This window comes from Carassius auratus, chromosome 9 (assembly GCF_003368295.1).
Source record: "Carassius auratus strain Wakin chromosome 9, ASM336829v1, whole genome shotgun sequence".
NCBI lineage: Eukaryota > Metazoa > Chordata > Actinopteri > Cypriniformes > Cyprinidae > Carassius > Carassius auratus.
In genome coordinates, this window is record NC_039251.1 from 11,306,198 (window position 1) to 11,323,214 (window position 17,017).

The 17,017-nt window shown below is 35.3% G+C and overlaps 1 protein-coding gene across 2 annotated transcripts; it reads right to left on the reverse strand.

Moving 5' to 3' along the window:
• Positions 1-2,840: 2,840 nt before the first annotated feature.
• On the reverse strand, positions 2,841-16,755 carry LOC113108357 (signal transducer and activator of transcription 4-like). 2 transcript variants are annotated; one of them, XM_026271428.1, is made up of 24 exons: positions 16,419-16,755; positions 14,074-14,208; positions 13,718-13,853; positions 11,882-11,980; positions 11,516-11,608; positions 11,366-11,444; positions 11,128-11,213; positions 10,692-10,843; positions 9,917-10,075; positions 9,654-9,746; positions 9,478-9,537; positions 8,335-8,355; positions 8,017-8,107; positions 7,492-7,533; positions 7,203-7,286; positions 6,546-6,644; positions 6,297-6,432; positions 6,067-6,119; positions 5,883-5,977; positions 5,587-5,723; positions 4,527-4,718; positions 3,822-3,867; positions 3,594-3,696; positions 2,841-3,244 (listed from the first exon to the last, which is right to left on the reverse strand). In XM_026271428.1, exons 2-24 carry the CDS (start codon positions 14,199-14,201, stop codon positions 3,230-3,232), a joined length of 2,199 nt encoding a protein of 732 aa, XP_026127213.1. In that variant the 5' UTR covers positions 14,202-14,208; positions 16,419-16,755; the 3' UTR covers positions 2,841-3,229. The 2 variants fall into 2 exon arrangements, with proteins under 2 accessions (XP_026127213.1, XP_026127212.1); XM_026271427.1 differs by having other exon boundaries at positions 7,492-7,536.
• Between the last annotated feature and the right edge of the window lie 262 nt (positions 16,756-17,017).

The window sequence follows — 17,017 nt, forward strand, 5'->3', positions numbered from 1 at the left end:
CTCGGAATGTGACGCAAACCATAATTAAATATGTTAAATAACACAAATATCCTTTGTGTATTTAAAGGTGCTGTAGGGAACTTTTGTAAAAAAAAATATATATATATATATATATATATATTATATATAATATATATATTTTTTTACATATTTATTAAACCTGTCATTATGTCCTGACAGTAGAATATGAGACAGATAATCTGTGAAAAAATCAAGCTCCTCTGGCTCCTCCCAGTGGTCCTATTGCCATTTGCAGAAAGGCATGCGCTCCCGGTAAAAAATAACCAATCAGAGCTGCGGTCCGTAACTTTGTTTGTGTTCAAAATTTAGAAAAATGAACATAATAAGCGAGTAAACCATGAATCCATTTTCCAAACCGTGTTTTTAGCTTGTCCTGAATCACTAGGGTACACCTATAATAAATGTTTATATTCGGACTATTGCTTCGGGGGTACCGCGGCGGAGTAACCCAGTACCTTTGTGATTCTTCATAGACATAAACAGAGAGAAGTAGCTCCGGCTACAATGTTCTTCCGCAAGACGCAAGCAGTTCTGTTTATTAACCGCTAGAGCGTCAAAAGTTCCCTACTGCAGCTTTAATCCCATTCTATTAATCAGTGTTTTTGATTCTGACCTTTGATGATCCAGTTCACCCATACTCATAAGTAAAATGACATTAGATAAACTAACATTTGTGCTTCATAGTTTTTTATTATTATTAGTAGTAGTAGTAGTAGCCTATTGCTAAACCATGTTGAACTTGCGTTTTACTGTACAGACGTGAATTTACTTTTCATTCAGGCTTATTCCTTTCACTTTTTGCTGTGAAAGGGCTTTTATATTTGCTAAAAATATAACTTTTTATATAAAAAACAAACAAGCAAGCCCTGCCCAGATTTACAACATTTAGAACATTACTTTCCATAAAAAGTAACTAAGTCATGTAATTAGTTACTTTTTTAGGCAGTAATGCAATATTGTAATGCAATGGGCTACATTTAAACAAACTTTTTAAATAAGCTACATTTAAATAAGCTCAGACTGAATAAGCTTTTTTTTGCATTACAATCTTTTTATCTGCACTGTTTGTTCACTTCACTGGTTTGCACTCTATCTGCCATTTAACTTTATTTTTATTTATTTTTTTACATGTCCTTATTGTATAGTTGTTTTGTAAAGTTGTATTTTATTTTTTATATTTGATCTAGATTTTTAGGCTCTACTGTTGGTGTTATCTGTATGCACCGTCTGAGAGTACCACAATTTAAATTCTTTGTATGTATGTGCTGTACATGTAGAAGAATTGACAATAAAGCAGACTTGACTTAACAGTAACTTTCCACAACACTAATAGGAAAAACCTATATATTAATTACCAGTTAAAACAACACACATGAAACATTTGTTAATAAATATATTGTAACGATATAGACTTCCTATTCATCGGGAAGAAGGAGGCGGGAACCGGCGCACAATCAAAAACGTTTTAATATTCAAAATTAAACACAAAACAGCGCGTCAGCCCCTCACGGCGACTGACGCGCACAAATAAAAAGCAAACATAAAATAATGTCCCAGGCCTGGTCCTCTCTCGTCCTTCACGGTCGTCACTCCAGTTTTATATCCTTCCATCTCCTACGTGGGACTCGATACTGGCGGTGGGGCGCAGGTGTAGCTCATCTCCAATCACTACACCTGGCCTCACTCCTCGTTCCCACGCCTCTCGGCCCCGCCCCACTCGCCACATATATATATTTTCTTTTTTGAAGAACGTTGTGTAGCATTCCAGGACATGGGAAAATACAATAATGAAATTACAGTAGCCTAATGAAATTGTTGAAAATAAACCCATATGTTCACTTGAAGTGATCTATTACCTAAAATAAAAATGTCATCATCGTTTACTCCCCCTCATGCCATTCTAAACCTGTATTAATTTCCTTCTTGTGTTGTTGAGCACAGCATTTTAAGAGACTTTGGGTAACCGGCTGATGGTAGCCATTGACTCCTTGTATTGTGTTGTCCCCATGATGTGCGAGTCAATAGCAACCATCAACTGTTTGGTTGAAAATGTCTTAATAGCAATACATTTTGCACAAACTATCAATTTATCATCTTGACATAAAATTTTAATGATTCCTACCATTTAAACATTGACATTATTATTTTATCCAGTATATTAAAACATATGCCAGGCACATGAAAATGTATTGCATAGTATCGTTTAGATTGCTACAGAAACGAAACTTATTTCAACTTATCAAGTTATGATCAACTTATGATTCATAGTCCAACTGTGTTGTTTGATGACATTTTATAGACATCAGTATCCACCCCCCCCCCCCCCCCACACACACACACCAGTATGTCAAACCAAAGTGAATCAAGTAGATATCAACTTGTTAGCATATTTAGTTGCAGAAATGCAAAAGACTTAAAAAAAAAAACATTAAGTGTAAAAGTGTTTTAACAATTTCTAAACATTGATGTTTAATGGACATTCATAGTGCATTTAGTCACAAACTTAAATAAAACTTTTTTGTTTATGAAGTATCATATCTACTTAATGATAATGAAAAATGTGGTTAGATTCCTACTCCTAGCTCTAAATTACTGGATTGTACGGCGTAAGCACCTCATATATGCTGACAGGAAGAATGTGGGTGAAAGCCTTTCCCATGTTACTTGCAGCATGCAGTCTGCAGCCCACTCAACAACATTTCCAACCTCAGAATGTGAACAACCACAATTCTTTGTCATTGTGTCAGGATGTTGCATTCTATTTTAAGAGTACACATTGTTACTACTATTACTTCTACTACTAATAATAATAGCATAGATTGATCATAAAGTTCTTTATTTAAAAAAAAATGCTTGTCATAATATATACAGAAACATTTAATTGAGAATAACATTAAAGCAGATTAAGGTTTGGGCAAATCTGAATTGTACAGGTATATGAGACCAGTCATATATTGTATTTAAGACATAAATTGTTGGAATGTAGAATTGTGACATTAATAATACATCTGATGCATTTTCATATTGACAGTATTTTTGAATATACACTCTGTCAGCAAATGAAAATAGAGACGTGATGCATTATAGTGGCATAGTGCCATAAAAGTGAAGAACAGCAAAAAAAAAAAAAAAGCCAAAATAAAGAGATGAAAATCTTTGAATCCATCCATAATCTTGGAACCAAGTGAAATGTGGCTGTTGCCCTTTCTTAGGGTGAACTCATCTGCAATGTGAACAAAGGAAAAATGTGTCATATCATTTTCTGGTGACTGAATAATGCTTTATCAGCTCTGCTTAGTAGTGACTACCCACAAAATATGACTCGGAGCAACAAAGTCAGTAATATACACAGCTGTGCTAAGTTTGAGACCATGATGAACATTTAAGGGTTATGAGAATGAATAATGCATGTGGTTGTAAATCTGCTTAGTCACTAAGTGTGATACGGACCATGTTAATTCAGTACAACAGGAAATACAATATGCACTTTGGATTATTCTTAACTTGTGATGGATGATCATCACATGACAGCAACACCGCAACATTTTTTAATATGTTAAAATGTTACTCACAGCGCTTTCAAACTCAAAGGGACTGAGGTGCTGGGTAATAATTTCAAACATTCCAGGAGACATGGGGGGCTCAGGAGAGGAACATGCATTTTGGACTGGACCACTGAGAATTCAGGACGTTGAAGAAAGAAAGAAGAAAAATCTTAATCAGTTCATACAATCATGCAACACAGAGAAGAAACAAATTATAAAATTAAATCTTGTTGTGAAAGAAATTAAGATACTCACTTCCGATGGGAAATTGGAACTAACTGTGTCTGAATGTAAGGACAAACTGTGAAAGATGAAAGAAAAATGCATTTAGCATTTCCACATAAAGTATGATTGTTATAAGCCTGCTCTTTTCCCAAATAAAGAGTCCTGAAACTCAAAAAAATACAAATCCTCGACAAATGCAAAAGACTACTGAAAAAAACTACTGAAAAGAGGTGCTTATCCTTAAGAAAACTGTATTGGTAATACAGATAATTTCGTTTTTCTTACAGTGAGTTTGACAAAATGAGCATGTCGAATAGAGTCAACAATACGATATACTCTGTGTAAACATTGAGATAATGGGAAGTGACGATGACGTACATCCCTTCCTGTCAAGGACGTAGCTTTGGTTTGAACACTGGGTTGGTTTAAGTGTGAACTGTTTTAGTAGAGTCCCGGGCCATGCTCACTCATGCAGTTTATTTATTTTGTCTGCTTACATATTTACTTATTTTCTTTTATTAATATTGTTTATTTCCTACTCCTTAACAGTTCACCATGCTCCTAATGATTTAATCTATGCCATCTTTTGGAATATCTGAAGGCCATGTAAAGTTCTTAACTGTGACATTTTTATAATAAGACTAGCTTATTCCATACTAGCCGATTAATCAAAATAAATAAAACATGGGACACAGCTAAATTATAAAAAATCTGATACGTTTGCGGATGTCTAACCTTTGTTTTGCTGGCTGTTGTAATGTTTCCCAAAAGCCTCATCCTTGGGGATGTCAGGATAGAGGAACTTTAGAGGATTCTCTGGGACAACCCCATCTGCAATGACCTTGTAGTCCCGTATAATATCAGCAATGGGCAAGGCGTTGAGACGGTTTTTGGTGTACGGCTCTACAGAGATGAACTTTGGGTCTCCTGTAGACAGAATACATGTGCTTAAGATTATTTAACAACATATTTAATACAATAAAGACAAAGCAAAAAAAACAAAAAAACAATGCACTGAGCACCAAAACAGCCAGGAAAACTGTAAGAACAGCTTTTTTCATCAGGCATAATTTAATATGAACAATTACATGGTCATCTGCACACTGAAAATAAGGAAATACAAGTTTTATCTATAAAAGGATAAAGGGCATCTGCTAAATTTTGGAATATCTCCAGTCTGGAGTTTCCCTCAGCAAAAACAAGACTTTTTCTCAGTGTGGTAATTACAGTCATTGCTTAACCTGTACGGACTTGCAAACAGAACTCTGTTCACTGCATGGAAGAACTGGTAAGGATTCTTATGTTGTTATCTTTGTTTAATAGCTCCAAACTTGTAACATAATGTCTCCTATATTAAATATTGTTTTGGGAATGTTCTTTTTAAAGGAATCATTCACCCAGAAATGAAAATTCAGGTCATTCAAGACCTAGATGAGTTTGTTTATTCATCAGAACAGATTTGAAGAAATCCAGCATTTATTTCTGCAGTGAATGGGTGCCGTCAGAATGAGAGTTCAAACAGTCGATAAAAACAAGACGTTAAATGTTTGGAGTCATTTGGATTAGTTGTGTATTATTGTGAGGTTTTTATCAGCAGTTTGGACTCTTATTCTAGCGGCACCCATTCACTACATAAGATTCAATAGTGAGCAAGTGATGCAAAATTTCTTCAAATCTGAAGAAAAAAACAAACACATCTACATCTTGAATGGCCTGAGGGTGAGTATATTCTTTGCAAAATATCATTCTTGGGTGAACTTTTCCTTTAAAGTATAATGACATATTGTAGACAAACCATTTTCATCCTGCTCAACCCAGGTGAAGGTGATTCCTCCAAGGTGACTTTCACTAAAGCGTAGCAGGAATGTCCCTGGCTCCTTCTCCTTCAGTAAGGCACGTTCCATCTCTTTACTCACAAATCCCATTATGTAACTGAGAAACAAAAAAAAAAATGTGATAAAACATCACAAAAAAAGACTTTTCTATCCAGTAGTTGTATTTGTTATTTATTACATTCTTATCAGAATAACACAGCTAAAATGTGCTATATATATTTATCATGCATCTGAATGCCATAACAAGTCCACTGACCCGTCAATCCAAACAGGAAGTAAATGTTTCTTGATAAGGTCCAAGATCGAGTCCAGCCAGAGCCAAAAACTAAATGATTTGCCAGGAATGTTTTCCTTAGAGCAGCAGAAAAAAAAAAACTAATTGGATTTATATTGTTACAATTTGACAATAGCAAGAGTATATAATATTGATTCAAAATTACCTTCCAGAACTTGGACCAAGAAACTTGGCAGTCATTATAAGAAGCGTGTTGACCTTCAGAAACAATTAAAACACTGTTTAGATGGAAGCCAAAACAAAAACAATAACTGCGCTATTGGCATGTTTATGGGACAACATTAGGGAAATACAGTCTACATAGTGTAATTAAGCAGATAATGAGATCAAATTACTTTTATGTTACATAAGCCAACAGGTTTATATAAAACATACCCAGAAGTTTATCTCCCAGCATGTTAAGCTGCTCTTTGTTGAGTCCTCGTCCTGCAAAACTTGAGAACTGCCAGCTGAGGACCTCTGAGAGTTGACTCCAGCTTGCCCGCAAGGGGTTACTGAAGAATCCAAGGTTCTACACAAGTCAGAGAAGTTCAAAAATTACTTAATGTCCAGCGTTACGACATCTAGTTATTTTATAAACAAAATACTATATGGCTATTCTTTGTATCTGCATCAGAAGCTCACCTTGGGGTCATCAGTTAGCAGGTTGTACCACATGACAGATGCCCAGCCCCCTGGGAGCTGACTGACATTAGAGATGACCACCAGTGGCAGGGAGCAAGTCTGAACAGGAACAAAAATACAAAACTCAGCGAGTGGTGTCATAGGTGATGTTAAAAAATAAAAACATTTAAAATCAAATCATTATAATAATAATAATAATAAAACATTACATTAGACCCTTTACAAATTATGACAGAGCTGTCCTTAAATAGAATTTTAGCTTAATTATTATTACTTTCTTAGAAAAGAATATTATATGTAATATATCATTTATTTATATACTTGGGTCAGTAATTTTATTTTTAAATTTTTAAAGAAATTTAAAACTTTTATTCATGAGGAATCCTGAGTGATTTATAATGTGTTATAAATGTATAAGATTTATTACATCTTATAAAACTATGTCTTATAAAATTGCAAATAAATTGTGTTCTTTAGAACCTTCTGAAGGATTTTTTTTTTCAGCATTAATAGTAAATATAAATCAATACAAAATAAGCATATTACAAAAATATATAATACTTACATGTAAGCTTTAAATATGCTTTTGATTATGTATGGAAATAGTATATAGTATTTATGTGTATTACATATATATTATTAGACACTAAAACATACCTCAAGATCAATATCCAGGCCCTGTAACATCAGCATGGCCTCAAAATTGAGAGAGTGTAGCTCCTCTGTTACTGACAGGGGACCCTGCAAAAGAGAGACTCAATGTTAGCTTCAAGGCCATGATCAAGCGTATACTGTGTGAGGCTGCCCTCTGTTGGCAAGATGATGAAAAACAACATGGCAAATATGCTAGCATGTTACCAGGCTCCAGCCATGGTGTAGGCCTTGTGTGCCAGTGGAAGAAATAGACCTATAAAGAAAGCAGATATTAGAAATAATGCAGTCTTACCTCATTTCCTTTTCCTCCAGTAGGACACTTTCTCTCTTTCAGCTGCTGCAAAACACGAAGTCTTCATAAAATATCTTCGCTCTCTTAAAAAGGGATAGTTCACCCAAGAGTGAAAATGTTTTTTTTTTTTTTTTTTTTTTTTACTCAACCTCATGTTCACACAACTCATTCTAACAACATTTCATAGTTATCACAGTTGTCAAACTAAAAAAAAAAGGACACACACAAAATATTTGATAAGTCTTCTGACGCCGAATAATTTTATGAGAGGAACAGGTTAAGTTATTAACTTTTTTGGAGCTATGGTCACAAAATCTTCGTATGGAAAAATTAGCATTAAAATTTCTCCTTTTATGTTCAATTAAAAAAAAAATACAGAATGTGGGTTTGGAGCAAGATGAGGGTGAGTAAATAATGACTGATGAATTTTCCTACAGTGGGTGAACTCATTTAAATAGATTAAACACCAAAGCCTTATTAACATTACTGGTCTTAATTCATGAGCTAGAATTCAGAGTGAAGTACCAGATGCCTGAACTCTACAGAAAGACATCCAGTCGACTCCTCAACATCCATCACTTTGGTGTTGTTGGTGAGGATGAAGAACTGTCTGTTCCTACAAGGACATATCAGTCATGTTAGATTGGATATTTTCTGGTTAGTCACAGCTTCCACTGTACTGTAAATGACAGTAACCCACTATGTAGAATATATACAGAATTTAGCTTGTAAACCACTGCTGTCCCCCTCCCCCCACACACTTAGCTGAAAAACTCATTTTGAGATTTGGCCTAAATAAACAACAGGAAGTTGGTTCTTCTGTTTGAGGCTGACTGCACTCACACTTTGCCTGGTGGAAGGTCTCTGCACACACAAAAATAGAGAAGAGTAGAAAAACATGGTCATGTTGGGGTAAATGCACCAGTGAAACAAACATTGCTTGCATGGATTTTGAACAAAGATAGAAAAAGTTGCATGAAAATGTGAGAATAATAATAATTATTATAGCCATAATCATAGTTGGGTCATTCCATGTGTATAGTCTTCATGTCCTTATCATAAATGCCACTATACATATTCACAGTCATAAAGATGGAATTCATATTAGAGATTATTATTATTATTATTATTATTATTATTATTATTAACGTAAAGTGTTGTGTTGTTAACGTAAAGAAATATTTAAGTTTGTTTAGTTTTTATCAAAATAAGGTAAACAAAACAAAAGAATATTACTGTGGGAATATTGATTGGTTTTTACAGATTTTTCCTGTGAAACCACTTAATTAATCTCAACATAGATTCTTCAGTCAAAAACGAAAAAAAATTTAACGACAACAACTAAATATTTCATAAATTTCCTTTTAATGAAATGCATCTGAGATTTTACTTAGAGAAAGCAAGTTGGTTGACATCTTCCAGGAAGTGACGTCATGTGTGGTAGGAACACAACTTCAGTAAATATTATGATGGATATTATGTGGTGTACTCTGGAATAAGTTGGTTTAACGCTGACTAATAACAATAATAATCTGTATGTTATCTAGAGATTGCTTTAAAATATATATATATATATATATATATATATATATATATATATATATATATATATATATATATATATATATATATATATATATATATATATTAACTTCAGATTGACACTCTTCTGTAAATTAAATATCATCCCCCACTGAGCCATGGCTTTCTTAAGATTTTTTTTCTCTCTCATTTGTATGATCCCCACTCTTAGATTTGTATACAAACAAGTTATAAATAAAAAGTTTTAACAGTAATTTATTAAGTCTGCTTTAAAATTGTACACGCTTCCTCGTATCACAAGGACAGTTCTATTTAATAAGTTAAAAGTTTAATAATGGTTGATGTATTGCACATTATAGTAGCTATTGCAAATGTAATGCATAACAAGTTTGGCCCAGGTTACAAAGATAATATGTAGACATACAGATAATCCTGGGAACATACTTATCAAATGTTGTCTTGACTTTGAGTTGATAATCCACCTCCGGTAATTTAACCAGTAATCTGAAAAGGAAAAGTGAAATTAAAATGGGCAATAACTGTGTTGGACTAAAGGCAGTCAACCCCTTGTGAAAGTAGACTTGTATACATGAAGAGCTGGTTGAAGCTGTGGTTCATACCTGACCTTGGTGGTAAACTGCACCTGTGTTTTGATGATTAGAGGTTTCTGAGGGTGTGTAGGCATGCAGGGCTGCTTCTCCACCACAAAGGAGCTGCAAACATGACCAAAACAGATTATTCAGGTTTCCTGGTCACCCAGCGCAGCCTTTCTACTGTGTTGCATTCATCAAGTTTCATTCATTTACAGCACTACAGTATATGTCACACAGACTGAACTGCTGTGCCTTAACTGTTCATCAAGCACATGAAATCTACATGTTACCTTTTAATGAGGTGGTAGATCAGGTATTTGACTTGCTCCTCCATTTGAGGTCTCTGGAGAGGGATTGGATCACTCTCATAAGTAACTTTCAGGATCAGCTCACCCAGTTTGTCTAGCTGTCTTTTAATCTGGAAAAGACTCTGGGCTGTCAGAGTAAACCTGTAAAAGTGATTTACATGAAAATTAGGATTGATTCAGATCTCATGGTAGCCCCAAAAAACACCATAACAACACAAGACCTATACACCAAAAGTCTGGGGTCTGAAATGTTTCTGAAGGAAGTCTCTTATGCACACAAAGGCTGCATTTGTTTGATCAAAAATGCAATAAAATAGTGATTTTGGGAAATATTATAACAATTGAAAGTAAGTGTTTTAAAATGTGATTTACTCCTTTAATGCCAACGCTGTACTTTCAGCAGACATTACTACAGTTTTCAGTGATCCTTCAGAAATCATTTTAATATGCTAATTTAAATGCTCAAGAAGCATTTCTTGTTATTTTGTGACATTCTTCAATGAATAGAAAGATTAAAATGGTCACTCTTGAACAATTTAATGCATCATTGCTGAATATAATTATTGATTTCTTAAAAAAAAAAATCAAACCCCAAACTTTTAAACAGTAGTGTACATCCCACGTTTTATCCTCCAGCTTGTCTTTACTGTGTGCATTTTAACATCTAACAATTAAAACAATAATCTATATTAAACAGTATAACTTAAATTGTATATTTTTTCATTATTCTATTTCTTTATATTGTAAAGTGTTGTACCAGTTCTGGAGCTGGTCCAGTCCTATCAGAACCGGTCCTCCAATGCAGGCGATCTGTTGCCTCCGTTTCCATTCCTTAAGCTCAGGGTTGAGCTGAGAGGAGATCAGGGTATCAATTTCCTTTATAACATCTGCGATCTTTGACAAAATCTCCTGCAAAGGTAAAACAAAATGAATACATAGTGATTAAGAGTGACCAGGAAACAACAACTTATATAGTTGCATCACACACCTGAGCGAAATATACTAAAGATGTGTGAAAACCACACAGAGCCACCCGTCTAAGGGCAGGAAGTTCCCAGGGTGGTTCAAATAGTATAATACATTCTAAGTAAACAAAACCTTTGTTTAAACCAGAAGAAAAGGAAATAGCTGTACAGGAAAACAATTTCAAATAAAAAAAGTGAAAAGTGCTATCATTGTAGAGATGCACTTACCTTTCTTTTGAAATCCAGGCGGTTCAGTATTTCTTGAAGTGTAGTGACTTCTTGCTTCATGGTTAAAGAGTTTCTCTCAACTGGATCTGCAGGATAGCAGGGAAAGATGCGTTCATATCATAATCCTCTCTTATATGCCCATTTTGTATTATTTGCTTTATTATGTCATAAACCAATTGGAGTTTGTCTTTTTTTTTTTTTTGAAGATGTCAACGGTCATGGTCATACACTGGCTCACCTCGAAGTTGGAGGGTTTTGTAGCGAAAGTCAAAATCGTCCTGCATGTCCTCAAGATACTTCACAGCCTGGTCCAGCATCTGATAAGAGCATGTTGAAATAACAGCATATGTCACATACACTAAACCCCCATGACTGTGATGTAACTTACCTGAACACTGCTTCTTATGACTGCCACTTTGTTGTCAAGAACTTTAAGCTTCTCCAAGGCGGCTGAGTTTTGCATCGACTTCTCCAGTGGTCCCTGCCATTAATGAAATGGAAACATGGCAAACAGAAGATTTCAATGTAAAGTAAATGTATACATCAAATATGCATTGTACTAAGTCTCAAATCGAAGAAGCACATTTATAATATTGGCCATGTTAACTAGGTCAGAATGAAGCACCTTTTGGATCCCACGCTTGGTATAACTGTACTATCATGTAAGTGCAAAACACTGAAGCTTGGTTAACAACATAGTTGTATGGGGTATATGTGGTTTTTGCATGCTGGTTGTCACGTGTCTTGGCAGTACCTGTTCCTGCATGCTGGCTGTGGATAAGATGCGTCTTTCTTCCCTCAGGCAGTTACAGATGACGGCGGCCATGTGCAGAGGATTCGGCTTGTATTTTACCTGAAAGTGCGACGCAACAGCATTTACTGACTGATCACGTGAGACTGAGAAATCAAAGTTCATTTACAGAAATCATGCTTCAGGAGGAATGTGGCATTACAAGTCAAGTAACCTTGGAAAGTGAAAGTTCAAACAAATAACCATTGATGTAAACGAAACAGCTGATGGTTAAAATCTCACGCATCTTGTTTTTGAGATGTGGTTTGTTTCCATGACAGATTTTATCCAAACTGTAATACGTAGCAGGTTTTAAATGTTTTTTTTACATATAGTCGCGAGATGCAAAAAAATTATGTTTTATGTAATAATTAATGTCCAACCTGATCCAACACGTTGGAATGCCCCATGATTGTTTTGAAAGCACTGAATGATTATACAAATATATGATATGAAACTAAAATCATATATATGTATGGCATTAGGAGAGTGCACTTTCAGTTTTGAGTGAATTGTTTCTTGAAGTGCACACTTCGCAGATTGAGGTTTTGATATTTGTTCGGGGGTTTATGATATTTGTTAGAAGTTACGGAAAATACCAATCGTCTGTTAAGTTCATTTGAACTTTTGTGTTAGACAAAAACATTGTGGGCGTTTCAAATAGTAGGTGTTTTTATAAATGCAATATTGACAATGATATTTCCACACACACAAAACAAATGAATTTTTTGTAGATGTCCTAAATACAGTCTACGTGGAAAAATGAAAAATGGTCTAACCACACCGTGCTCTGTCATTTTGTTTTCGGGGAGGCATGCAACACCAGTTACAGACAGATGTAATTTTTTAACCAAGCGAAACCCCCGACATTTGATTCTTCTGTGGAAGTTTTTTTCTTATTTATCTAGTGAGAAATCCCCACGCCACCCACCCACTCATGAAAATACTGCATAAGCAAAAGATATGTGTACAGCAGTCTGACACTGAGAGTTTTGCCAGTCAGCTTTTGTGAGTGAATTTAGATTCTGAGACATCCTGAACTCTTTTTTTCTTGCTGTTTACTGACTATACTGTAAAAACATTTTCGAAACTGTAGGAATGCACATTATTGTCACTAAAGCTAGCACATCAAAATGGTATGTTGCAGTGGAGTACATGTCAGCCATCGCTTATAAATATTCTTCCTTACTAAATGTGGTAAACTCGATGTGAGATAAATGACCTGAGGTGCTACATACTGGTTAGGACTGTTTCCACAGAAGTCACTGAAAAGTTAGCAAAAACCACACATGAGTACACAAGCTTCCGTTGACAACTGAATACACACTTCAAATCATTTATTATTGTCATAGAGTTATGAATCACAACAGAGGTTCTACGTAAATACCTTATTGATGACTATTACTGTAAATCCCAATACTGACCATTAGTTAATTTCCTGATAAGTGACAATAGAAAATAAGAGCATGCATTTGAATAGTCACAGGGTCACTCACGAGTTCACTTTCCTTTCATCTCAGTTCCCGTTTTAGAAAGGATTTGTAAAAATAGGCAAGGCATCATTGAACAAAACTATGCTTTTGACTAGACAGTGTGCAAAAACAATGTTTTGTAAAAAAATAAATGTTTTAGAGATTATTTCTACTAAGAAATTGCTAGCAAATTTCAGTGACACTGAAATTTTATTTTCTTGTAAAATGTACTTCAGTAATATTTGTTGGGTTTTTTAAAGCATGGATTTGATACTCAGGGATGAATCAGATGTATGGAAATAGAAGGAGGGCAGTGTGTGTCTGTTACCTGTATCTGGTGAAATATTCTCTTTAGGTTGTGTCTGTGAAGAAAGTTCTGCTCTTGAGAACACTGCCTCTCAAGCTGAATGAGGAAGTTGTTGAAGAGTACCGTAGCCATAGATTCATGGTTTGAAGCTGTCTCCCTGAGGCAATAAAGGCAAAAGTGCTTCAGGAAGATGCATTCGCTTGAGCTTTAGAGTTGTGTTACAAATCCATCATTTTTTATTAAAATACATATAATGCATTTGCAACACAACTCTAAAGTGGTTGTTTTGTGTTTTCCTGAAGCATGCAATTCAAAATGTGATTTTATAAACATTGAAAATACAATTTCTGATCAGTGTGTAAAAAACAACAACTAACCAGTCCTGGCTTTCAATCCAGTTGGCCAGCACCTGTCTCAGCTCCATTGGAAAGTTGTCATCATAAAAATAGTCCACCTGTTCGAGGAACTTAATATCCAGTTGCTGGATTTGTTTCCATTGACTCATAGTGGTGCTGGGAAGAAAAATATAATGGATATCTTTTGAAATTGCTTTAGGCTATCTATGAATAAAAATGTTCTGCAAGGTGCATCTCAATAAATTAGAATGTCATGGAAAAGGTAATTTATTTCAGTAATTCAACTCAAATTGTGAAACTTGTGTATTAAATAAATTCTTTGGTTCTTTTAATTGTTGTGATTTTGGCACACATTTAACAAGAACCCACCAATTCACTATCTCAACAAATTAGAATACTTCATAAGACCAATAAAAAATTTTTTTAGTGAATTGTTGCCTTCTTGTAAGTTTGTTAATTTACTGTACATGTACTTAATATTTGGTAGGGGCTCCTTTTGCTTTAATTACTGCCTCAGATCAGCGTGGCATGGAGGTGATCAGTTTGTGTCACTGCTGAGTTGGTATGAAAGCACCGGTTTCTTTGACAGTGGCCTTCAGCTCATCTGCATTTTTTGGTCTCTTGTTTCTTATCCCATAGATTCTCTGTGGGGTTAAGGTCTGGTGAGTTTGCTGGCCAGTCAAGCACACCAACACCATGGTCATTTAACCAACTTTTGTTGCTTTTGGCAGTGTGGGCAGGTGCCAAATCCTGCTGGAAAATGAAATCAGCATCTTCAAAAAGCTGGTCAGGAGAAGGAAGCATGAAGTGCTCTGACATTTCTTGGTAAACGGATGCAGTGACTTTGCTTTTCAAAAACCACAAAGGACCAACACCAGCAAGATGATATTGCAACCCAAATCATCACAGACTGTGGAAACTTAATACTATGAGCTCCAACCTTCCTCCAGACTGTAGGACCTTGGTTTCCAAATGAAATACAAAACTTGCTCTCATCTGAAAAAAGGACTTTGGACCACTGGGCAACAGTCCAGTTCTTCTTCTCCTTAGGCCAGGTAAGATGCCTCTGACGTTGTCTGTGATTCAGGAAATTCCTTGACACGTCTGTGTGTGGTGGCTCTTGATGCCTTGACCCCAGCCTCAGTCCATTCCTTGTCAAGTTCACTCAAATTCTTGAATTGATTTAGTTTGACAATCCTCATAAGGCTGCGGTTCTTTGTGCATCTTTTTCTTCCAAACTTTTTCCTTCCACTCAACATTCTGTAAACATGCTTAGATACAGCACTCTGTGAACAGCCAGATTCTTCGGCAATGCATGTTTGTGGCTTACCCTCCTTGTGAAGGGTGTCAATGACCGTGTTCAGATCAGCAGTCTTCCCCATGATTGTGTAGCCTAGTGAACCAAACTGAGAGACCATTTTGAAGGCTCAGGAAACCTTTTCAGATGTCTTGAATTGATTAGCTGATTGGTATTAAACTAGACATTAAACTCTAAACTAGAATTAGACAAACTATTTCTTTAATACACAAGTTTCACTATTTAAGTTAAATTACTGAAATAAATGAACTTTTTTTTCACAAGATTGTAATGTATTGAGATGCACCTGTACATGAAATACATGAAAACTATGTGTACAGTAACCATATCAAATCAAAGACAACAATGACCTAGGGAGATCAGGGAGTGTTTTTGTGTAACCAATTAGAAATAAGCTACAGTCTGAAACCACTATCAAACAAGACCATCATACTTGTGGTGACAGTAGAGGTTGTAAAACTATTTCTGAATGGAAAAACAAAACAAAACAAAACTATAGTATCTTCTAATAATTCAAAAAGAAAATAGATTATTATACAGTATTAACCTGTGTTTTTGTGTTTGTTGTTTCCAATGTATTTGCTGATATTTCTTGTGTTTACTATGTAAAAAAAAAAACATTTTTAATGTACAGTATGGCGCAAAACAACAGCAAGGTTATGGGTTCAATTCCAAGGGAATGCGTGAACTCAACTGACCATGAATGCAGTGTATGTCGCTCCTTTGATAAAAAAGCATCTGTCAAATGATTTAGAAGTTATGTTGCTCGCACTATTGTGAACTTTATTGTGAAATAAGATTACCACAATAAATCCATGCTCAAAATGTTTATAAACTATTTGAATGCGTATTAGACAAATGTGGCTCAACAACGTGTTACAAAACGTCCCAGTCTCACCGATATTTTAGCCACCATACAGTACCTTTCGTATAAACGTAATAAATATTACAACACACCATGAAACTTAAACAAACCACTCGAATACAAAAGTAAATTGTTTGACTTGTAATGTTTGCTTAAAACCAAAACGAAGGTCCAAATATTTACCTGCTGCTCTGACGAGAATGACACTCCCGAGAAGTTGGCACAAAGCTCCTGCTAAACCTGATGTTTTCTGAGTAAGCCACGCGTTTAACCTTTATTATATACAGTCTATGGTTTCACCAGACGCAGTTCCTCAAGAGTCTTGCCGGCGAGAAGCGCTTCAAATGTTCCTAGAGGTCCGGAGATGGTTGTACGGTGCCGTTTCCTCTCATGAATGAAGTCCTTTAGGTCATGAATGCCACAGCTATCTTATCCAGCGATCATGACTGAACTGGTAAACAGGTGGGTTTGAGTTCTTCAAGGAAACGTTGAGCTCTTCGCGAACACGGAAACGATGCTGCAGAAAGGGGAACTCCCCATAACCTGCGATACAAGTGTGTTCAAGGGTATTTCATATTGACTCCCTCAATCTGACTCACATCTTCAGAATGGAAGGTGCTGTTCAGTAGACTTGAATTAAAACCACTGACTGCATCTATAGTCATAGCCTACTAAACATACATTATCTATCAATTCACCATTAATAAACTTTATATATCATTAAAAAAAATTGGTAATATGAAATGAAATGAAACTTGACAAAAGTCTTTGTACATAACGAA

What these genes read in the sequence shown, in the direction of transcription:
- LOC113108357 (XM_026271427.1), bottom strand. Translation starts at nt 14,201, where the DNA reads ATGAGTCAATGGAAACAAATCCAGCAACTGGATATTAAGTTCCTCGAA. An exon ending in CAAAACCCTCCAACTTCGAG is followed by an intron (nt 11,214 to 11,365) that starts GTGAGCCAGTGT and finishes GCTATCCTGCAG; the next exon opens with ATCCAGTTGAGAGAAACTCT. An exon ending in CAACAGCCAGCAAAACAAAG is followed by an intron (nt 3,868 to 4,526) that starts GTTAGACATCCG and finishes CATCTTTCACAG; the next exon opens with TTTGTCCTTACATTCAGACA.